The sequence below is a fragment of the Podarcis erhardii genome (genome assembly GCF_964252035.2).
Source record: "Podarcis erhardii genome assembly, chromosome: 4".
NCBI classification, from domain to species: domain Eukaryota; kingdom Metazoa; phylum Chordata; class Lepidosauria; order Squamata; family Lacertidae; genus Podarcis; species Podarcis erhardii.
Genome location: NC_138508.1, coordinates 77,196,297 through 77,219,506, shown reverse-complemented (window position 1 = coordinate 77,219,506; position 23,210 = coordinate 77,196,297). Strand labels below are relative to the sequence as shown.

The 23,210-nt window shown below is 43.7% G+C and overlaps 2 protein-coding genes across 3 annotated transcripts in view; one reads left to right on the top strand and one right to left on the bottom strand.

Annotated features, from left to right (window-relative positions):
• Positions 1 to 422: 422 nt before the first annotated feature.
• On the bottom strand, positions 423 to 10,277 carry LOC309339815 (acetylserotonin O-methyltransferase-like). The gene is made up of 8 exons (XM_081858283.1): positions 10,146 to 10,277; positions 8,123 to 8,297; positions 7,156 to 7,285; positions 6,574 to 6,642; positions 4,511 to 4,629; positions 3,385 to 3,525; positions 2,145 to 2,267; positions 423 to 668 (listed from the first exon to the last, which is right to left on the bottom strand). Exons 1-8 carry the CDS (start codon positions 10,215 to 10,217, stop codon positions 460 to 462), a joined length of 1,038 nt encoding a protein of 345 aa, XP_081714409.1. The 5' UTR covers positions 10,218 to 10,277; the 3' UTR covers positions 423 to 459.
• A 5,555-nt stretch (positions 10,278 to 15,832) lies between these two features.
• The window catches only part of RFX8 (regulatory factor X8), a 33,412-nt gene continuing 26,034 nt past the window's right edge, over positions 15,833 to 23,210 (top strand). For both annotated transcript variants that reach the window (XM_081858139.1, XM_081858138.1), the window contains exons 1-4: positions 15,833 to 15,963; positions 18,276 to 18,399; positions 19,119 to 19,180; positions 21,823 to 21,909. In XM_081858139.1, coding sequence (XP_081714265.1) covers positions 15,908 to 15,963; positions 18,276 to 18,399; positions 19,119 to 19,180; positions 21,823 to 21,909 — 329 coding nt within the window. In that variant the 5' untranslated portion in view covers positions 15,833 to 15,907. The remainder of the gene's footprint in view (positions 15,964 to 18,275; positions 18,400 to 19,118; positions 19,181 to 21,822; positions 21,910 to 23,210) is intronic.

Genomic DNA, 23,210 nt, shown 5'->3' with positions numbered 1-23,210 from the left:
CTGGAATCAAGCACTTCAACCACACTTCAAAAGAGTACAGTGGTTCCTCGGGTTACATATGCTTCAGGTTACATACGCTTCAGGTTACACACTCTGCTAACCCAGAAATAGTGCTTCAGGTTAAGAACTTTGCTTCAGGATAAGAACAGAAATTGGGCTCCAGCGGCGCAGCAGCAGCAGGAGGCCCCTTTAGCTAAAGTGGTGCTTCAGGTTAAGAACAGTTTCAGGTTAAGTACGGACCTCCGGAATGAATTAAGTACTTAACCTGAGGTACCACTGTATCTTGATATTCAAACTCTACTGCAAGAGACCTTGGAGTTTATGAAATAAAAAGTGTCATGTTTTGGTGTTTTGAAATAAACGGGTGTCTACAGCCGAAAGATAATTAGATGATATAACAACCAGTTTTATTGTTCTAGCATTCTCTGGACAATGCACAAGAATGATGCAGGGGAAACATTATTTTCTTCCTAAAATGGCATCATAGAGTTGGCATTTCTTTAGCTGAACCTCCTTGAAGCCAGCAGCACTGAAGAGCACATTGTACTCTGAAGGGGTTCGCTCTTTTCCTTCGGTATGAAGCAACATCATCATGGATTGGAGGTGTGCTTCCAATGGCCCACTTCTGTCCTCGTTGAGAACTATTTCTACCACTAACACTCCACCACCTGTTTCAAAGTATATTTCATTAAGTTAGGGAAACGAAAGATAGACCATTACTTCTTTTGAGACAGCATGTTCAAAGAGCTCGGCTTCATCTTTCCAAGCATCCTGGGATCAGAAGCTCAAGTCAAACGAAAAGCAGTTTAATCTTGAGTGGCCCTACTGTATTAAAATGGAAGATCTATGTGGCAACCAAAGCAGGCTGTGAATTATAATCATAGAATGTCCTTTTCCCCACCACTTTCGCTCCAGTAGCCTGCCTGAAATGTGCTCAGCATAGGTGCAGCATTTTCTATAGTCACTGAATTTTGATAATGCAAGTTGCTACAACTATTCACCTTGAGTTCCTAGCTTAGGAACACACATGGGCAGGGGTGGCACAAATGAAACAGGAACCTTGTTACCGTGAGAAAAACCGACAACAACAGAACCTTAACAGCACAAACTTAATTCCCTGATACAGAAGTGACATTCTAGTCAGATTGTGATGGAGGTGCTCTTTTATAAGAGAAAGAATGCACTTATGCAGCAAATGCTAAGATTTGTAGTATGAGCTACAGAGGGAGACATGATGCCTTCCTATCATATATACACTCTCTCCAGAGTGGCTGGGGAAACCTAGCCAGATGGGCGGGGTATAAATAATAAAATCATAATCAACAACAACTACAAGTCCCAGATCTTACTGGTATTTTCTTATCCTGGGCAGGAGGAGCCAATGGACTATAGTGGCAGACTGGTAGCGGGATGGAGCGTCAAGCACCAGAAAATAATCAGAAGCATTGAGATCTCACTGTAGGTGAGTTAATGATTGAGGCCTCTGGTCTCTGGAGTGCTCAGAATAACTAGGACTTGAACGGGGCTATCTGTTCCAAGGCCCAAGCCATGACTGTGCACATACATGTTTCCCAACTTTGGGCCAAACTCTCTCTATATTTTTGAAAACATTTCAGTCCCACTTTTTCTGTTCATCCAGGACACTCAAAGCACCTACAAATGAAACCTCAATCTTGACCCAATTCAAGACTTGTTTTAAAACCTTTCTGTAGGCAATGCATACAGTGAGCTCTGGCTCACTTACAGACCCTCCAAGTGTCCCTATTTTCCAGGGACGCCCCTGATTTAGAGAAGCTGTACTGGTTTCTGATTTGATCCCAGAATGTCCCACTTTTCCTTAGGACGTCCCTATTTTCATTGGAGAAATGTTGGCGGGTATGGAGTTATCCAACCCCATAGCCATCGGAAGGCAATCCTGTATAGAGAAGGGGTTTTTATGTTTAATGTTTTATTATGTTATTATATATATTCAAAGCTGCTCAGAGTGGCTTGGGCAACCCAGTAAGATGTGTGGGGTATAAATAGTAAAATTATCGTTATGGAATGGGACGTCCCAATTTTCATCAGAGAAATGTTGGAGGGTATGCAATTATTGCCCACCACAGCTCCAGTTTTGGCCAGTCCTGCCTTATAAGCACACATACCAGGCTTGCAGGCCTTGTGGAGTCTGGTTAGCAGCTGCACACACTTCTCGTCTTCCCAGTCATGCAGGATCCTAGCCAAAATATAGAGGTCAGCTTCCGGAATTGGGTCTTTAAAAAAATCCCCTGTAATAAAATGGGTAGATGGTAAATTAAAGCAAGGGGTTCAATTACATAGTTGAGCTCTACCCTTCAAAAATACCCTGATTATAAAGCTGGTGCCAGCAGAATATGTCATTCTTGATTTCTAAGGCTTTTTACACACCATAACTTCAAGGCACGTTCAAAGGACATTCTTCCCCTCAAAGAGTTCTGGACGCCACAGTTTGCTAAGAGTGCTGGGAACTGTAGTTATGTAAGGTCAGCAGCCTGAACAAACTAAGCTCCCAGGACTCTTTGACTGTTAGAGTGGTAAAGAGAGATTTAAATGTAAGGCATGGATATGACTATTATCTAACACAAAGGAATAAGCAGAATTATGAAGCAGAATTCACCGCTCAAAGCACAACCACACTTGGATTTTGTTCTGAATCCATTTTACTCTCTAGTAGGTGAATAATAAGGTATGGGATGTTTTATGTCTACCAATACCTCCTTTCCTTTCCAAGATGATCTAATGATCTGAGGCACCAACTTCTGAGGGAACAGGAGTGCCAGATTGGCCCTGTGACTGTGGGTGTCAAGAAGGAGCCAAACATGGTGGCAGTGCAGCTTCAATGTCTGGGGGGGGGTCCTCCTTCTCTTCCTACCACCACGACTGGTTCTCTGCTCCTTCCTCTCCGCAACAGGCAAAGGAGGAGAAGGAATTAGTCACTGAAGTTGTGCAGTGCTTAGCCTCCTCTGCCTCCACCTCCTCCTCTACCTGAGCCAGTGTAGTGTAGTGGTTAAGAGCGGTAGACTCGTAATCTGGGGAACCGGGTTCGCGTCTCCGCTCTTCCACATGCAGCTGCTGGGTGACCTTGGGCTAGTCACACTTCTCTGAAGTCTCTCAGCCCCACGCACCCCACAGAGTGTTTGTTGTGGGGGAGAAAGGGAAAGGAGAATGTTAGCCGCTTTGAGACTCCTTTGGGTAGTGATAAAGCGAGATATCAAATCCAAACTCCTCTTCTTCTTTCCTTCCTCCTCCTCCTCCTTTGAACATGGGAGAATCCCGGCCCCCTCCCCAAAAATATGGGGAGGGGATGGCTCAACCCCTAGGACATGGTATTCCTGGTAATGACACATCAGAACAAACCACAGTTACCCTCATGGAAAGTAATCCGGTGTTCTTCTGGGGATACGAAATGCTTCTTTGCCATTTCTACTACGTTGGGTAAGTCGAAAATGGTCACCGTAGAGTTTGGATACAATGCAATGCATTCTTTAGCCAAGCCGCAGCCACTTCCTTCAAGGGAGAACAAGGAAAAACAAAAACGAAAACCTCTGTGCATCTCAAAGCTTCTTTCAAACACTCCTGTGCAAAATATCAGGACATCACCTCAGGTAAATGCCTCTCCAACAGTTTCATGGGCAGGGACACACGTCACCACCTGAGTAGCTTCAGGGATTTGACAGGATTGAACTTGTGCCGCAGATTATTCAGGATATAAAGAGATCAAAATATGTGAACACAATACATTGGAGGAATACTTTATTATTTATTTATGGCATCCATATCCTCCCCCACCCCACACACCACAACACAATATCTTGGAGTAGCATAGAACAGAACATTTCAAAATTAAACTACAAGATTAGGATATTGCATTGGAAAGCAACACAATTCATTGCGTACAAGGAGGGCGGGGGGAAAGACTGCAGGTAGAATAAGGATAGGCAGAAATGATTAGCAAGGATAACCCTTGATGTCAAGTTTGTGGAGGAGACAGAGCCAGTGTTTCCCAAACTCTGGTCTCCAGCTGTTTTGGGACTACAATTCCCATCATCCCTGACCACTGGTCTTTCTAGCTAGGGATGATGGGAGTTGTAATCCAAAAACAGCTAGGGACCCAAGTTTGTGAAATACTAGGTTAGAATGAACAGATTCAAAACAGATAGTCAAGGAGAAGAATGCTGCAGGACAAGAGGATGAACTTGACCAAAAAAACAACTCAACATGTCCTGACATATGAAAACTAATAGAGGAAAACAGCTGGGAGGCAAATAGAGTAATACCACTGAAGGATGTTTTCAACAGGAGAGCAGAAACAATATGTTCCTTCTTGTTATCACCCATCTTTGGAATTTTTGTGGTCTTGTTTTGAATCTTTTTGCTGTTAATGGCTAAACTGTACCAGAATAGGGCACACACGAGACACCCAGATGACGTTGACAGGCAGAAAAAGAAAGACAGATGAGGCCTTTTCAGCTTGCTCCTGTCTGGAACTCACCTCCCAAATCGCAAATGAGTGAGAAGTGAGAAAGATCAAAGGCAGCCATCACATCTCTGCCCCACAAATGCCAATTGGAATTCATACTGTGAGAGAACCTCTTCAACTCGACCTCTGACCTGTAGATTCAAAATGACTTTGGCAGGTAAGCGGAAACAATACCCACGTGCAGCCTGATTTGTAATTTAGGGCTTGACTTTCAATCACACAATCATGCTCTGGGCAAACACCACAAAGCCCCAGTTGCTCTGTCATCTGCTGTGCTGGAAGGAATGATTTCAGGAAATTCTTTGCCTGAAGCAATATATGACTTATTGCCACCTCTAGACTGTCATTGTTTTACAGGAGGGACTGAAGAGCTTACTGGGAAATTCAGTTTTAAGGAATTAAAACAAAATAAGACGCTCCAGTGCAACAGACCCACTTTAAAAAAGAAACTGATTTTTTAAATTTTTTTGCAGTTTGGAAAATGATGGGGAAATAAACTGAAATGTGTGGAAGGAATAACCTCCTGATTATCTGGAAGGATGTATGAACAGCCTGCAAGAAAATCAGGAAGGATGCAGGAAGAATGTTCATTGTCAAATACTGTATTTTTCGCTCTATAAGACGCACCTAGTTTTTGGAGGAGGAAAACAAGAAAAAAAATATTCTGAATCTCAGAAGTCAGAACAGCGAGAGGGATTGCTACGCAGAGAAAGCAGCGATCCCTCTCGCTGTTCTGGCTTCTGTTATAGCTGCGCAGTCTGCATTTGCTCCATAAGATGCACACACATTTCCCCTTACTTTTTAGGAGGGAAAAAGTGACTCTTATAGAGCAAAAAATACGGTAATCTCCCCACAACCAGACAAACAGGTATGCTCCTAACAACCGAAGTGCTCAATAAATAGGTCATCTGCAAGACCCACGGTATCCGGTCCCATGGTGTCTGGGTGACTGAAGTGCTCTAACCAGTTGTGATTGAAATCCAACCAGAATTGGCCCAGGATGTGCAAATCCCAGGCAAAGGCCACTGAAAACATTGTTCCCAGCATTGCTGGAAAAATACTAAAAATGCTAGAAAGGGGGGCAATGGGGGACGTCCGGTACCCTTTCAAATGTCTGGATTGTATGCATATTCCCAGAGATGTTTCCTACAACTGCACAATTGTTCAGTCTGACAAGAATGACCATTCCCCACATCAAATGGCCACCTTTTGCGTGGTCATGCGCAGCCCCCCCAGATCCCAGTGCAACTCCTAGTAGTTCAGGCTGGCTTCATCCTCCCCAGGCTGGATACCTGGAGGTATCCACCTACCTCAGCCAATCGTCCAATCCTGCCTGGGGAGGCGTTGCCAGGGGATCGGCCAGGTAAGGGGAGGGACCATCCTGCCCACACAACAGAAGGTGAATCCTACCTGCGAAGCGTCAGTTGGCTTCAGAGCTTCTCCCACCCTGCCCTCCCTCAGTTAAGTCTTCTTTTGCAGGTTAACCTCTTCTCCACAGGTACGCAGGCGCTGCTACGTCAGGGCCAGAAAGGAATTTTCCTGCACTGGCAGGTTTTGCCTTTCCTGTAGCAAAATGTCACAGCTTTGGCGGTTTCAGGCCTTGGGCAGATTCCTTTAGTCTATCTTCCTAAATGGGGGGGGCATGAACCGATGACCCACGCCCCCCCCTTGGGGCTGTGATCCCAGGGTTCCCAATTGAAGGGGAGGCATTGTCCATACGCTGAGAGGTTGTCATTGTTCTCCCCTCCAACGCTAGCGAAACAGGGGGAGGGCTCTCTGCTTGAACATATGTTCTCCAGAGCCAGCCCAATCCCCACACACTCTGGATAACCCTGATGTCTCCCAGATCCTTGGCTGGGGACGGGGAAGGATAAACGCCCAATGCCTGAGCCAAGGTCTCCCTACATCTGAAACTTAATAAAGTTGTGGCCAGTTTTAATCCCATAGCACGTTGTCTTGAGTCATTATTCCACTTGGGGGCTGCCTGGGGTTGGGGGGACTCCGCCTGTCCACACAAACACCCATTCCCTCAAAGGTAAGAACTCCCGCCTCTAAAAACAACAACCTGCTTTTACCTAAAAAGGACATCAAAAAAATTGCTAGATGAATCGCCATATATTTTCCCAACTGGGCTTTTTCCTTGCCTGAAACAGAAAATTTGTTTCAATTGGGTGAAAATTAGGTAGCATGATGACCAAAGTAAATTCCAGATGTTCCCCACCACCACTTGAAAACAGAATACATAGCACAAACAATTACATGTATTGTTTTAAACCAGTGTTTCTCAGACTTGGGTTGCCAGTTGTTTGGGGACTATAGTTCCCATCATCCCGGACCACTGGTCTTGCTAGCAAGGAAAGATGGGAGTTGGAGTCCAGAAACAGCCAGAGACCAGAGTCCGAGTAACACTTTTAAACTGTAGCTGTAAAAATCACAGGGTTCTTTCCCAAACCAGCTTTTATCTGAATTGAGAAAAAGAACAACTTAGATGCATTTTAAGCTAAAAATGTCTACACAGTCTTAGCTCTATCACTTTCAACAGTTGACATCGTGACTTTCCTCATGGCAATCATCTTCCAAAGGCAGTTCAGCATTTCATTGCAAAGAGCCATTTTCTACATGAGTACACAGAGCTAGATACACACACACACTCTTACCTCACTGCATCTGTCAAGTAGTTCAAATTCCGAAATGTGATTTCAGAGAAGAACATCATATGATGATACTGAGACTTAGGGCTTGATTCAGCAAGGTAGAGATTGGAAAAATCTGTGCTTCCATAAAGAGCTGATAGAAGGGAACAAAGAAATCAATGTTTTCACACCTTTGTAGAAGCCAAGTGAACATCCCTTTCCTACACAAACTAGTAATTCTTCAGAAAAGAGCAAAGCATCAAGTTCATTAGCTATAATTGTGATGACATTTATTTCCATTTCATTTCCTAATGGGTGAGCTCAAAAGCTTATTATTTAAGACAATACAACTTAGATTTTAGCCAGAGAGTGCTTTGTGTTTCAAGGTGCTTCCAGGCAGAGCTTTAACAAACACCCTCCTGCTCCTGCATCCTCCACTGTCTTCTGCTACTCTAGGAGAGTCCCAGGTGGGGGTGCTCAACATTCCTGCCTCTGATAACAACAGTGATTAAGTAATCAAGCATCCTCAGCAATGGTGCTGCCTGCCAAGTGCTGAAGCATTAGAGCTACCTCTGCATTTTTTGCTCTAACTTTCTTCAGAAATGCCCGGTTTTCCTTTTTTAAAAAGTCTGGGGGCCCCTGCTGGCATGTGCACCCCTTTCATGAGCCCTCCTGGGAAAGACCCCATCTGAAACCCTGAAGAGCCATTGTCAGTCGGAGTGGAGACAATACTGAGCTAGATAGACCAATGTTAGCTTCCTGCGTCTCTAGGTTCTTATGTGTCTCCCTTATTTAGATGGCAATGTTCATGACTTCATTTGCTTCCAGTTATGGTAGACCTGCTCCATTTGGGCATCTGTCCTGAAGTTGCGTCCTGGTGGCACCATTGTACACTTTAGCAGATAAGATGGCTGAAAACAGTCATCTTCAGCTACAAGTGAGTCAGAATTTCGAAACAACTTGAGTTGCTTCCTCCTTCAAATGTGGTTACCTTGGCTGTCCGTCCTCTCCACTCGCAGGAGCTTTAAGCCCACACAGGTATCCAACAGCCTCTCCATCCCAGTGAAGCTGGTGCCCAGACGTTCAGCAATAGTTGTTGATGGCATGAGTTTGCCTGATTCCAAAAGCAGGTCAAATACTCCCAACTCAGCAGCAGTAAACATAATCTGGAAATAAATGGGGGTGGGGATTACAAAAGTGAATCCAGGTCATTCACAGCAAGGGTAGAGAACCTGTGGCCATCTACATAGTGGTGGTTAATCCATGGACCTCTGGAAGCTGTTGGGTTCCCCATCAGCCACAGTCTGTATGTAGTCCAATATCTAGAGGGTCGTGGGCTCCCCATCCCTGATATACAACTATGAAGGAAGAAAGGATGTTGAAAGATGTTTTTGAGACACAAAGGCTGTGTACACATTACCATTTATGCTGGCTCCAGCACGCTTCCACCTTTGGTGTTTAAAGTCAAGTACCCGTGGCATGAGCCACAATCCATTTGTATCCTGTAACTTTTTGAGAAACACTGTTGTTTGATGCATTTCCTTTCAAACCAGCTTGAGTCCGGTTTAAAACCGAAATACACAGTTAAGCGGTGGTGTGTACGTTTCAGTCTGCACTGCACATGCACAGTTGGGCAACCTCATTTGGAGCACACAGAGTCAAAATATAGAGCTTACTGGTTTCTACTGCATTGCATTACATCTGTTGTTAGTTACCTTGAATGTACAAGGAAAAGTGGAACCAAAGAACTTTTAAAAAAGGAATGTAGTAATTGCAGGTCACCTGAATGAAGCTCACAGGCTGCTTGTGGTCTGCAGATCACAGTTTGGGAACCTCTGGCAATAGGGGATTGCTGTGTTAGTTTATGACTGAACACAAAAGCCTGAGACCTGACTATTGACATTGTGCAATTAAAATGTACCTGTCTGTTCTGAACACGTTTGCTTCCCCTTTTGGAATCTGGCCTGGTTTTGACACTGAAAATGTAAAGCCATTCTGTACAAAGTTCTCTAGGGCAAAAGCAGCGAGAAAACAGACAAGTTGCTTGTATTTTTTATTCACAGTGGTGCAAGGTGTTTGGGTGAGACCAGGCATTTGTGACAGTCATCGGCTGCAATGTGTTTTGTCTAGCCTCTCCAAGTCTCATGCGTTCCAACAGAATAAATGGAGAATCTGGTATTTATTCCCTATTTCTATTTCCCGTGTACAAATCATGCAATAAGAGCAGGAAAACAGATATTGATTGCTTCAGTGCTTCATATATTGGAAGCAGATTGTTAGCATTGCATCCTTTAAACTGTGATTAAATGGCATTGCAGAAATTAAAATATTGAAATGTGGAATGGAGTTGACCAGGCAGTTGCCCCTTCCCTAAATCAAATAATAAAAAAACCTTAACTAACTGAGGTTCTGCCCCCCCCCAACATAAAGCCTGCCCCCCAACATAACTGTGCCCATGGAAAAACAGTCTTTTCAAACATGCCCTCAGTTAGTATGACCTAGTTGGAATGCACATTTAATGAAACATTTTAAAAAATGTATTAAATTTTGCTATAATGAATGTGTTGTACCCACATTAATGTTTTCTCAGGGTGCTTCCAGGTGACGTGTTAATTGAACATTCATTCCTATTGTTTTCAGAGAGATTAGATAGCACTATGTCAAAGAAAATGTTATCTAACCCTTTCCTATCACATTTTCCTATGACTTTACTTATTGCAAAAAATCCATCCTTTGGGGGGAGCAGGATTGTTGCGCAAAACCTCCCAATGAATCAGCTGTAATTGTGTAACGTGCATTTGCTGGTATTTTACGTGAATCCCACCCCAAATTAGTAAGAGTCTGGAAGTGCCTTCACGTTATGTTACCACAAAGAGAAACATCAAAACTAGGCCAAGTTCCAAAAGGGGAAGCAAACATGTTCAGAAAAGACAGGAATTTTAATTGCACTACCATTCATATGTAGAAAATCCTTGAGAGTTTCATTATTCATAGACATTACCCACAAATCATACCTTTGAGACTAGGCATCCGTACTTGTATTGAAGCAGGGGCTTAATACATTCAATATCTTCTGTAGAGTCCATCGGTCTTCAGTACTCTTGTCAGACACACGGAAGTCTTCCTCTGCTGTTTAGACCACTCTTCCTCAGTTCCACACCAATGCTTGCAATATTGCTGTGCTGTATTCACAAAATATATGAAGAGATCCTTAGCTGGAATCAAAACAGACTCTGTGGATACTTGATAAGTTTCCTTGGATGAAAATTAATTGCAACAACTGGATCATAAATACCAAAAGTTATTTTCTGTGGAACTGAACTTGTTTCTTTATTTAGGTATTTTTATACCACCCTTGATTCATGATCCCAGGGTGGTTTACAAAAAAAAGAATAGCACAACAGAAATGTAAAACACAAACAGTACGTTTTGCTACACCCAGATATTGACAACATATGCCCTCGCTGAAATATATGCTTGCACCAGCCTCCAGGTAGTATAAAAACATTATGCTTCCCACAGAGCGATGCCTCTGTGAAGCTTAAGATATTGGCATGATAAAAAAAAATCCTGTTGTTGTTGTTAGATACATAACACTTCCACAGAGCAGCAAACATTTATAAGTACATGGATGATTTCCAGGGGCAGGGAGAAGGGGGAACACAATAAAAATCACCACTCTTAATAGTATCAAAACTAATATATTTAAAAAGTAGTACAGTGGTACCTCGGGTTACATACGCTTCAGGTTACATACGCTTCAGGTTACAGACTCCGCTAACCCAGAAATATTACCTCAGGCTAAGAACTTTGCTTCAGGATGAGAACAGAAATTGTGTGGCGGCAGCGCAACGGCAGCAGGAGGCCCCCTTAGCTAAAGTGGTGCTTCAGGTTAAGAACAGTTTCAGGTTAAGAACAGACCTCTGGAACAAATTAAGTACTTAACCCGAGGTACCACTGTATATTTTGGTGCATCCATATTGTAACATATGCAAGCTAAATGAAACAGCTCAACTAATAACCTCCCATAAACTTTGGTCTGCAACAGGTAAGTCAGCCTTCACCGACTTAGAGACTACAACTCCCATTAGCTCCAGTCACCATTGCTGCAATGACTGGGGCTGATGGGAGTTAGAGTCCAAAACACCCGGAGTGCACCAAGTTAGCAAAGGCTTCCTGTCAATTGCATGCAATATGCTAGCAAGGGACTACTTTTCCTGTGCCCTTTAATTTCTTCCCACTGCACTTTTCCTACTACCACTTTGCTGCTTTGCTATCACTATCCCATTTTACCTGTGTTGGGGCTCCAAGGAAGAAGTGGCAAAGCCTACATACATGATGGAGAGCAAGGCTTATAGCCGCTACACAGAGCAAAGTTCAACTAAATATCTAAACTCTTCATCTTCACGTGAGACAAAGTGGCCTTCCTTTCTGCTTTCCTTTTGATAATTTGACAGCAAGGGATTTTCCTTTGTTTTAAATCCTTTTTGCAAGCTGATTTATTGCTTGCTCTTAAACCCCCCTCCACCCCCCCAAACAATCCATTGTTTTGCAATAAGCAAAAGACCCTCTCATTATGACGGCTCTCTGTGTGTGTACAGTACTCCATTGTGGGACCTGGCCCTACCATTTGCAAGCCCATTTTGACAACATTGAAAGGAGAAGCAGTTAGCAAATTTAATTATTATTCATAGTGGTTTTAACTGCTAAGGAGAGGGAGTCTTCGGCTTCTGATGACAAAATAATTTGGGTAGCATGCACCTTAACCGGGGTGAAAGGAGACACATCATTTGCGGCTTCAGGCATTGAAATGTCTTGTCTGGTCCTGCACATTCTCCTTGCCATGGAGACTTCAGAAACACCCCCTGGTGAAAAAATCCTATGTGAGCTAGGCTTAATATGGAAAGTGGATTGCCATTAGTGATACAGTTGGAAGAGGAATGAAGCCTGTCCTGTTACCTAGACATTCATGGGCATAGCCAGGATTTTTGTTGGTGGGGCAGGACTTTTGTTGGGGGGGGGGGGAGGCAGAACCAAAGTGAGTAGTCAGTTAGTTAAGTATTTCTATTGTTTTACTTGACTGGGGGGGGAGCTGCCCACCCCTTGGCTACGCCCATGTAGACATTGTAATTATAGATCGCATTTATGCAAAAGTAAGAGAAAATCCAGAACTTTTATTTTATCTTTTATTAGGTATGTATGTATGGCACAGCAGTGGGTTGCCATGGCACTTCAGCAATCAGCACATAGCCATATGTTGTATTCTTCAATCCCTGTTCAGAAAATTCTTCTCCAAAACGCCAACATATATACTCGGAACGCAATTGAACTGTATGCCTCCCAAGGTGGAAAGCAAATTACAATGGCAATTGGTGATCTTGCCTGAAAGCAGTAGCCCAGCCCCCTGCAGAGCCTAGTAAAGGTAAAGGTAAAGGTAACCCTAACCATTAGGTCCAGTCGCGGACGACTCTGGGGTTGCGGCACTCATCTCACTCTATAGGCCGGCGTTGGTCTGCAGACAGCTTCCTTTTTTTTTTTAAAATAATTTTTATTGGGTTTTTACATTTTATAACAACAAACACACACACAAAGACAAAGACAAACAAACACACAAATACAATTACATACCCTAAGTTTCTTTACCCACTTTCATTGACTTCCCCCCACCCCCTCCTCTTACATCCCAATTCCAAAGTTAATTCAGCAAGTTCTTACCTAACCTCTTAAAGATATTCACATTGCTTTTGAAAATTAAAATCTTTTGTTTATCTGTATTCAACTATCCAATTCTCTTATAATCATTAATTTCTTTTTTTTTTTTTAAGGTCGATCTAACTTCCCCTTCACAAATTTTCCCTTTATTATATTAATTATAGGTCACATTGACCAAGTAAAACAAAACATAACATTTTATAATTCTATTCTCTCCCCCCCCTGCCCCGGTTTCTGTCCCTTCCTAGACAAATGTCCAGAAAACAAACAAAAAATATTTCTAGCCCGGATTCCTCACGTCCGAGGCATCTGATTCTCTGTCAGTCCCTCTCTGCCAGCTATATTGGTAGTCCTCTTTGATGGTCCTAAGACCCCGAAGGAGTTCAGTCAGAGTCAGATCATATTTTCTTTCATTCAGAATGTTGAAGAGTGTTTGCTGCGAAAGACCGTCTAGTTTTCCATACTCAAGAGAAAAGTCCCAATCATATTGCTTTGTTCTTTCTAGTTTTAATATTCCAAGTACTCCATGGGCTTCTCTCTTCTTCTTTCTCATCTTTCGCAGGTCTGTAATCCAGAGGTCTTCTTGCTCATACTCTGACGCTGCAGATTTCTGGTTGATATTTTCCACTTGTAGTGTCTGAACTCCTTCTTTTTTCTCTGTCAATTCCAAAGGCATCTCTTCCTGCTCAGCTGCAGAATTTTTATCGTACATCTCCTTTGTGCATTCAGCAGAGTTGTTTGTTTCAGGATTCAAGGTCATAAAAACTTTACTCAGAGCCATACTCTGCTCCTGCAGGATTCCCACGAGAAAAAACATTTTTTCTATCTCCGCCAGTAATTTTCCCTCTGCAGCCATTGTAATGTCACTAATTCCCCCTAGGGGGCTTTCAGTTATTTAGTAGTCCTTTTCCAATAATCTGTTACTTTGTTATTATCAATACTTTGTTTCCAATCGCCTCAGTCCAAATGTATCAACTTTAATTCCAAGAGTTATTAAATAGCAAAATTCTTTACTTTGTCCGCCCGTTTGACAGCTTCTTTGACAGCTGTCAAACTCCTTTCACTTCTTCCTCCGGGACCCAAATAGGACACTCCCGGGTTTTTTTGGGGGGGATACACACAAAGTTCCAAATTCCCTTTCTCTCCAGCACAAAAATCTTGTTCTATCAAATTTGTGAGAAACTTTTAAATCCTCAAAACAGTATTCATTCCGCCTTAATTCTCCGTTCCTTGCTTTGAAACGTCTATAAGTAGAGGGGGTGCGGACTTCCCTTTAACACATCCCCCGATCGTGCCGAATTCACAGGATAAAATTTTTAAAATCCAAATTCCACTACTCACGGGTCCTTTGTTATCCAATCCAAATTTGGGAAGAAAGTCAGCGCTCTCCGGCCATGGCTTGCGGCTTCACTCTACTGAGGTAGCGGTCTACTCTCAGCACCACGCCACTCTCCGTACCCTCTGGTCTGCAGACAGCTTCCAGGTCATGTGGCCAGCATGACTAAGCCGCTTCTGGCGAACCAGAGCAGCGCACGGAAACACCGTTTACCTTCCCGCCGGAGCGGTACCTATTTATCTACTTGCACTTTGACATGCTAGGTTGGCAGGAGCTGGGACTGAGCAACGGGAGATCACCCCGTCACGGGGATTCGAACTGCTGACCTTCTGATTAGCAAGCCCTAGGCTCTGTGGTTTAACCCACAACGCCACCCGCGTCCCTAGTATGATTCCATAATTCCCATAGTGTATTTCCATAACTGAAGTAACAAAATGCACCTTCTTCTCAAGTTAAGTGTGCTGAGGGGCATGTAACCTGGCCCTATGCACATAACCACCCAATCCTATACATACATATACGTTTAGAAGTAAGCCCCAAGGAATTCAACCCAGCTCACTCCCAGGTAAGTGCTAATACTGGATTGCAGGCTAGATGCATTAGTATACCCAGTGCTTTTTTCTGGGGGTACACATACCCCTAAACATTTCGTGAATCTTTGTACTTTTGTCCATTTACTGTATTTATTTTTCCCGATTTGAACTATAAAATGGTGGTTTTCTTGAGTCAAAATGAGAGTACCCATAAACATTTCTTGTAGAAAAAAAGCAGTATACCATGGGATCAGGCTGTTATTTATACCCAGTGGGATTTAGTTCTGAGAAACGCTGTGGCTTAAACTACAGAGCCTAGGACTTACCAATCAGAAGGTCAGCGGTTCAAATCCCCGTGATGGGGTGAGCTCCCGTTGCTCGGTCCCTGCTCCTGCCAACCTAACAATTCGAAAGCACGTCAAAGTGCAAGTAGATAAATAGGTACCGCTCTGACGGGAAGGTAAACAGTATTTCCATGCGCTGCTCTGGTTCGCCAGAAGCGGCTTAGTCATGCTGGCCACATGACCCGGAAGCTGTATGCTGGCTCCCTCGGCCAATAAAGCGAGATGAGCGCCGCAACCCCAGAGTCGGCCACGACTGGACCTAAAGGTCAGGGGTCCCTTTACCTTTACTTTTACATATGCATCGGATCAACCAACAAGTTTATTCAAGTTGGCACCTCTGCCTCTATTAGATTTTAACTCTTGTTGGCTCCACAATTCCGGGGATAAGAAGATACTCATTATAGAATAACCCCGTCCAACTCACAATAATATTTTCTCCAGGGACAGGGCCCACAACCCAACCTTATACATGCCCACTCAGAAGTCAGTCCCATTGAGCTCAGTGCAATTTACTACCCCCCCCCCAAACGGCGGCTGCTTTATTTATGAGCCACACAGCGGGTGGGAGCGAACGCAGCTTCTGCTTCGGGTGAATGCTGTGGCAACAGACGTGAGAAGCAGCGGCCGCCCCGCCCCGCCCCCCCCCAGCGCGGTTTGCTCGAGCGGCCCAATCAGCCGGCGTAGCGATCGATGGAAGGTTGCAACGCGCGGCTGCCGTCCAATCAGCGAGCGGCGCGGCTTTCCAAAGGCGGGCGCGAACGGGCGCTAGGTCTAGAGCCCGGCTTCTAAAATAAACAGCGGAGGAACCAGCGGCGCGCGCGGAGCGGCTCGGGACGCCTGTGCGCAGCGGGATGGCCGAGCGTTTCCCCGGCGGCTGTAGTAACATATACCAGCCCATTACTCAGTGGTAGGTGTCCTCAGCACCACCACGACCTCATTTCCTGGAGGTGGAGGCGTCTCTTTATCAGCAGCCCTGCTGCTTTTTAGCCCCGCGAGCTGCGAGTGCTGCCTGCTTCTCATTGCAGCAGCAGCTGAAGGGAAAGCCGAGCTGCTTGGCTCTGGGGTGGGCGGACAGAAAGCGAGCGACCTGATAAATGACGTGTCAGGAGGAGGAAATTGGTTTGTTCCTCACCCATTGCCGGATTTACGTATAAGCTAAACAAGCTACAGCTTAGGGCCCACTTTCTTGGGGGCTCCCAAAAAAATTAAAGGAAAAAAAAACACACAACTGCATGTACATTTCCAACATACAGCAATAGTAAAACCAACATACAGCAATAGTGTTTTGTGTTGTATAGGCTCCTATGATGTAAGTAATGGGCCCCGCCTGCTTTGCCTAAAATATCTCTGCTTTGCACATTTCTATATATAGGGTGCCTACATTCTGCATGGACTGGTTGCATGCATAAATTACCATTTAGCATATATTCAACACAAAAAACAACGATGTTGAGAGAGGACAGCTGGACATGTAAAGGGCCATATTACCTTCAGTAGCTTAGGGCCTCATCAAACCTAAATCTGGCCCTGCCCCACCCCACCCAAAAAATAAGTTTCAAGAGACTCTGCGCAGTGCAGTATTACAGCTGCCTCTAGACCATTGTATTGTGCAGCTCAGAATCTGCATGCTTTGATGAGGGGTAGCATCTCTCTAAAGTCCTGGACAAAAGTCTCTCTCCCAGCCCAACTTTGAGATGCTGTGCTCTGCCAATGAGCTTGTGGCCCTTTCCTCACAATACATTTGCAAACACGGATTTTGTCACAGTGTTTCCTGAAGGGCCATTTCGCTGCATTTAAAACAAAAAACAAAAACACCTAACACAATTTGCCATGTGGTTCAGTGTTCGCACCAGCTCCGGAAGTTGAAAATAATTGTGCTGTTTGTTTTGGTTGTTGAATAGATAGCCCTCAAATGGCACCCTTCAAACCTGTTTTTAATGACACCCATGCTATTGTGTAATACCTTTGATTGGGCATAAGCTGAGAACAAAAGTGTGATGTCTGAGGAAACCAGCTTGTTAAACCAAAGTAGGTTTTGGTCTGGTCAGTATCTGAATGGGAGATGCCATAAGTTCCATGATGGGGAAAAGGTGGGCTATATATATATAATCATTTATTTATTAAATAGCGTTTTTCTGTTTTTGGTATCAGGTATGGTTAGTCTGAATTGTGTGCAGATTACTGGGTAAGAAGCATAAGAAGAGAGAGCCATTCTGGATTAGCCCCGAATATATCATTCTGTTCCCCTCAATAGCTGACCAGACGATCTAGCATGCATAAATATACCGTATTTTTCGCCCCATAGGACGCACCGCCCCATAGGACGCACCTAGTTTTTTGGGGGGGGGGGAATAAAGAAAAAAAATTTAATTTCCCCCCCAGGCACGGGGCTGGCGCGGGGGAAGCCCGAGCTTCCCCAGCCCCCAGAACAGCCTGCTATCTGCAAGCCTAGGGAGCCGCACCGGTCTCCCCAGGCTTGCGGAGAGCTGTGCGAAGCCCGGGCGCGCTCTTCAGCGCACCCCAGGCTTCGGAATGCAGGCAGCTCCACGCAACCTTTGGGAGCCTGGCGCGAAGCCGTGCCGGGCTCCAGATGGTTGCGTGGAGCTGCGCCGAGCCCCGGAGTGCAGGCAGCTCCGCGCAACCCCTGGGAGCCCGGCGCGACTTCACGCCGGGCTCCCTAGGGTTGCGCAGAGCTTCCTGAAGCCTGGAGAGCGAGAGGGGTTGGTGCGCACCGACCCCTCTCACTCTCCAGGCTTCAGCGAAAGCCTGTATTCGCCCCATAGGACACACACACATTTCCCCTTCATTTTTGGAAGCGAAAAAGTGCTTCTTATAGGGCGAAAAATACGGTATGTATTTACTACATTTTAATGCCACGTAACAATTGAAGTTCTGTAGGCAAAATGAAGGTTAAATGATTAAAACAGATCGAAATAAAATGAAATAATAAAATATAAAAGCGTTAAAATAGCTGCAGAATGCAACCAAAGTGAAACTCACAACCTTGAGATATGGAGACACTGTATTCAAACAATTAACAATTTTATGGAATTCAATTTTGTTTCACAAAACGCTTTGTAAACCCAGGAATTCCATGTTATAATTTGATTTTACCTGCTGCAAACCTTCTGTCCTTCAAAGTAAACATGGCAACCCGCATCTTCTGAACATAAATAGGCATAACACTTGTTTTCTCTTGGTTCTTTTCCCTCCTCTAAGGATAGCAGACAATTTCTTTGTACGCGAAGGATGCAGTGTGCCACGTTGTCTGCTGTACGAAATGTATGTGGAGAACTGCAGACAGGAGGCCCAGACTCAAGTAAATCCAGCTACATTTGGAAAGGTATACACAGTGTGCTGCTGCTACATTAAAATGCTATCGGTTTCAGATGGAACTGTACCAGTTTCTGCTCCATCAGAAGCTTTGGGCTCTGGGAGCTGATTTTAGTAGAACTACTATTCATTTGTTATAGAGATGCAGTGGTGTTATATTTGTACATACTTATCAAACAAATCTTCCCTTCTGTTCAGTAATCACTTGGTATTGTATATCGTGTTGAGACATGTGCAGGACACTCCTATTCATAATTGCTCAGTACAGCTCATTTCAATGGGAATTAACTCCCTATCAAATCTGCATACAATGGCAGCCTTAGATTCAAATTAGACCCAGTGGGTGATTCAATATGGTGGTTTTAATATGTGTTCCACTCACAACTGCTGTGAGACATACACAATGTATACTTGAGTAAACATTCGTATTTCTGGATATAAACAGTCAAGTGAAAAATGGCATGAGGCTGCTGTCCTAAACACACATTCCTGAGAGGTCTTAATGTGGCTTACTTCTGAGTAGATGATGTGTACTGAGGAATGCACTATAAAACATGTAAAATATTCCAGATAGATTGACAGAATGTGGGAAATTACTAGCTGTTCAGTTCAGTAAATACCAGGTGAGTACATCACCTGGTGATAACTAGAAAATGGGTTGAAAATGTTCTGAGATGATACACAAATATTTTACCAGTGTGACTAACTTTTCTGTGCATTTCTTTTAAGCTTGTTCGGTTAGTGTTCCCAGACTTAGGAACCAGAAGACTGGGCACAAGGGGAAGTGCAAGGTACATTATCATTTCATTTGTATTAATTGAAGATTTAGAAGCTATCAGAAAAGTGTATAGTCAGCTGCTTATTTGTGCATTTAAGAGTTCACGGGTACTGTAATATGGAAGGTGAACTTTCATGCAAAACCATGGTAGCAACATCTGTAAACAGTGAAATATATTCACAGTAAGGTAAAGGTAAAGGGACCCCTGACCATTAGGTCCAGTCGTGGCCGACTCTGGGGTTGCGGCGCTCATCTCGCTTTATTGGCCGAGGGAGCCGGCATACAGCTTCCGGGTCATGTGGCCAGCATGACTAAGCCGCTTCTGGCGAACCAGAGCAGCGCACGGAAATACCGTTTACCTTCCCGCCAGAGCAGTACCTATTTATCTACTTGCACTTTGACGTGCTTTCGAACTGCTAGGTTGGCAGGAGCAGGGACCGAGCAATGGGAGCTCACCCCGTCGCGGAGATTTGAACCGCCAACCTTCTGATCGTCAAGTCCTAGGCTCTGTGGTTTAACCCACAGCGCCACCCGCGTCCCTTTATTCACAGAGAAATCTTCAACTCCCTCCCTCTTCTGTATCTCTTTCCCTTAAATGTTCTGTGGGTGTTAAATCATTTCCCCCGTCAATCCCCGAGTCTCTCTCTGCCTAGTTTATTGTACGTACTGTACTCTTTTCTCCAATTTCTTCGCATCTAAGATCCCTGTCTCTGTTCCTCGCTTCCCTAGCTGTTCTCACAGTCCTTGACCTCCTGGCTTCTTTTCCTTTCTGAAAACAGAACACCTGTTCTCTTCCCCTCCAGGCAGTGTGTGTGCATTCACACTAAATTCAATTTTTACTTTCCTTATAGGAGCTGCAGTTTGTTAATATTCTGCCGGTGGCAGTTGACTGCTGAATGGTGCTAATGTTCATAAATATTCTAAGATGGAACAGAAGGATCAGTCAATGCTTGTGGTTTTTAAACCACCCACCCTCATGTGACATTAGTCTATAGGCAGAATTAAATTTATCACTAATTGGCAGAGCTTCACATTGGAAAACATGGTGATTTTTAGAGCAGTTTTCATATGATTATCAGAGAGAAACTATTTGCTTTAAGTCAAAATGCAGCATATAAAAATCTGGCCTGTAGGTTAGTGCTTCTCAAGCATTTTGAAGTGGGACCCACATTTAATTTTATTTTTCCTCCCTCTTCAAAACACATTGAAGAATATCTCATCAGGAGTCAACACTGCACAAGTTTATATTTTATATCCATTTTTAATGACAACATAGGTATATAGCCAATGTAGTGTCTTCCAGATGCTGTTGGTTACAACTCCCATTATCACTGACCATTGGACATGCTTCCTGGGGCTGTTTTGTTTATTTATTTCCACTTGTTAATTGCTTCCTATGAGACATCGCAAACAGTGAAAACATATATAAAACACTTGATACAGTTCTGTATATAAAAACAATTTTGAAATCCGAGACAGATGGGGACAAAAGTTTCCCTTAAAGGCTTGCTGAAAGAGAAAGGCATCAAAACGACAATACAGTAGGTGGGAGGGTGGCTGTCTGATACAAAACCGAAGAATAGATTACACCACTCTAGAAGCCCAGTTCCTATGTCCTGCAGAACAAGCCCTCCTGATGAGATGTTATCTGCAGTTGACATTCTCCTGCAGAGCACAGTGATCAGTCGGGTTACATAAGGAGTGATAGGGTCTTTTAGGTTTCTGGGTCCCAAACTGCATAGGGAATTGTGTACCACTACCAGCACTTTGAACTTAGCCCAGTAGGCAATTAGCTCCCAGTGTAATTCTTTCAGCAGCAATGTAACATAATGGTGATCGTTTGCCCCAGTGAGCAGCTACATCCCTGCATTTCAAAGCTGCAGCTTCTGGGTCAACATCAGGGGCTGCTCTACAACTGATGGGAGTTGTATACTCAAACATCAGAGTGCATACATTGGCCACCCATATTCTAGGCAGTATAGGAATAGAATAGAATTTAAGCTGTGACATAGAGCAACAATGGGGAAACTGTGCCCTCCAGATGTTGTTGGAATTCATCCCTCATCAACCCCAACCAGCATTGGCCAGCAGCTAGGGAGGTTCACAGTTGTAGTCCAATAACATCTGAAACGCCGCAGGTTCCCCACTCTTGTCATGAATGGAAGGAGCTTATTTATTAATGCGGTCGCCCAGTAGGAAGGGTGTGCTGTCTGCCTGATGAAGGAAGGAACGAAGAACCTAAGACCTGTGGAAATGGGGCAAGGGAGCATGTCATTCATTGTGCAACCCAGGCATAGGCAAACTCCAGCCCTCCAGATGTTTGGGGCTAAAATTCTCATAATCCCTAGCTAACAGGACCAGTGATCAGGGATGATGGAAATTGTAGTCCCAAACATCTGGAGGGCCAGAGTTTGCCTACGCCTGGTGCAACCCAACAGGACCACATCAGGACCCACAGTTTTGGTTGCACTGGCTTAGTTGATGATCAACAAGGTTGTACATAGCATATTAGGTGGTTAAAGATGTTGCAGGAAGTATCCCATTTATTTATATACGTATTTTGAATCTTTGACAGATATTTACAGATTATAGCTGAGAGTTCGCCACGCAACTGGCCTCTTCATTAATCTCTTAAATTTGTCTGTTATTCTTCAGGTATCATTATGATGGAATACAGATAAAGAAGAGCTCACCCTTCTATGCCTACTATTGCTATCTTTTGGCTGAGAAAAGGGAGAACAGGTTTGGTTCTTAAATATGTTTCATGACAAAATGTGGGTACGGATAGCTGAAATTGTATTTCCAGTGAATTTACGCCAGTTGGCTGGATAATGATAACCCTGGCACTTTGAGGATTGGGGAGTCCCAGTTTGCTGTGTAGTTGCAACAGAAGCTGTAAAACAGTATGGGATTAAGAGTCTCATGCTGTACCAACTGAGCTATCCCAGTGTGATCTTGTTATTCACAAAATGTCTTGGTTCAATCCCAGGTCTAATGGGTGACATTTAGTTTTACGGTCAACAAATAAGAAGAACCAAGCTTGCAAAGGTCAGCTGGTTTAACTGAGACCGTTTAATGAAGTCCCAGGCAAGAGGACTTCAGATAGCTTTCCAGTTACTGATTCAGCTATTTGAACAGCTGAGGGATCAGAGTGGGACCCCCTTTGCTAATTAACTCAAATTTTGGATGTGCATTGTTGAGCAAACAGAATATATTTGCAAGCTCTAGTTGTCAGTTACAACCAGTTTGAGCAAGATTCGGTTTGGCAGATTTTACTCTTAAATGTCAAAACTACTGCTGCCAAGTTCTGATTAAACTTAAAATCAGATTTGTCGCACATTGATCACACACACACATCTTCTGCAATGAGCTACACATCATATATTCTACATCATATATTCTACATTCATATTACACAAGGGGGATGGGGAAGAAACAAGTTACTTGTGAAAATTCGTGGGGTTGAATCCAAATGTGTGTTTCCACTAGCAAAAAGCAATTTCTGCTCTTGGAATGATTGTGTTTGAATTAGTGATAGATGAAAAAGGTGACCCCAAATCTGGAGGGTGAGCAATGAATTTGAGGGAAATTGAACCTGGGACATACTGGGTATGGTTTTAAATTGGGGAAATAAGCTAATTTAAGATGACTTTGTCCAGATGATTTGGAGGTAATGAATGGGGGATAATTTAAGGGGAGTTGAATTGCTTTGGAGGATAATGTACTGGGAAATTAATGGGGGATACACGAATTGAAGAGAAATTAGTTTGGTGTGAACTGCAGTGGAGTGCAAATTCATTGGAAAAATTTACCTGGGCTGATTAGGGTGGGAAATTAGTTGTCTTGCCTACTGTGACATTTCTACATATAAATTAGCATAGGCAGATTTGTTCCTGTGGTCCTATGCAGCTTTTAAGTATGTAGCCAGGCACCTGCAAGGTGTTTTACGAAAGTCAGCAAACGTATTAAAATACCAGTCTTAAGAATTTCATTTCATTTATTCATTAATTAAATTTCTATCTCGGCCTTCCTCCTAAAGGAGC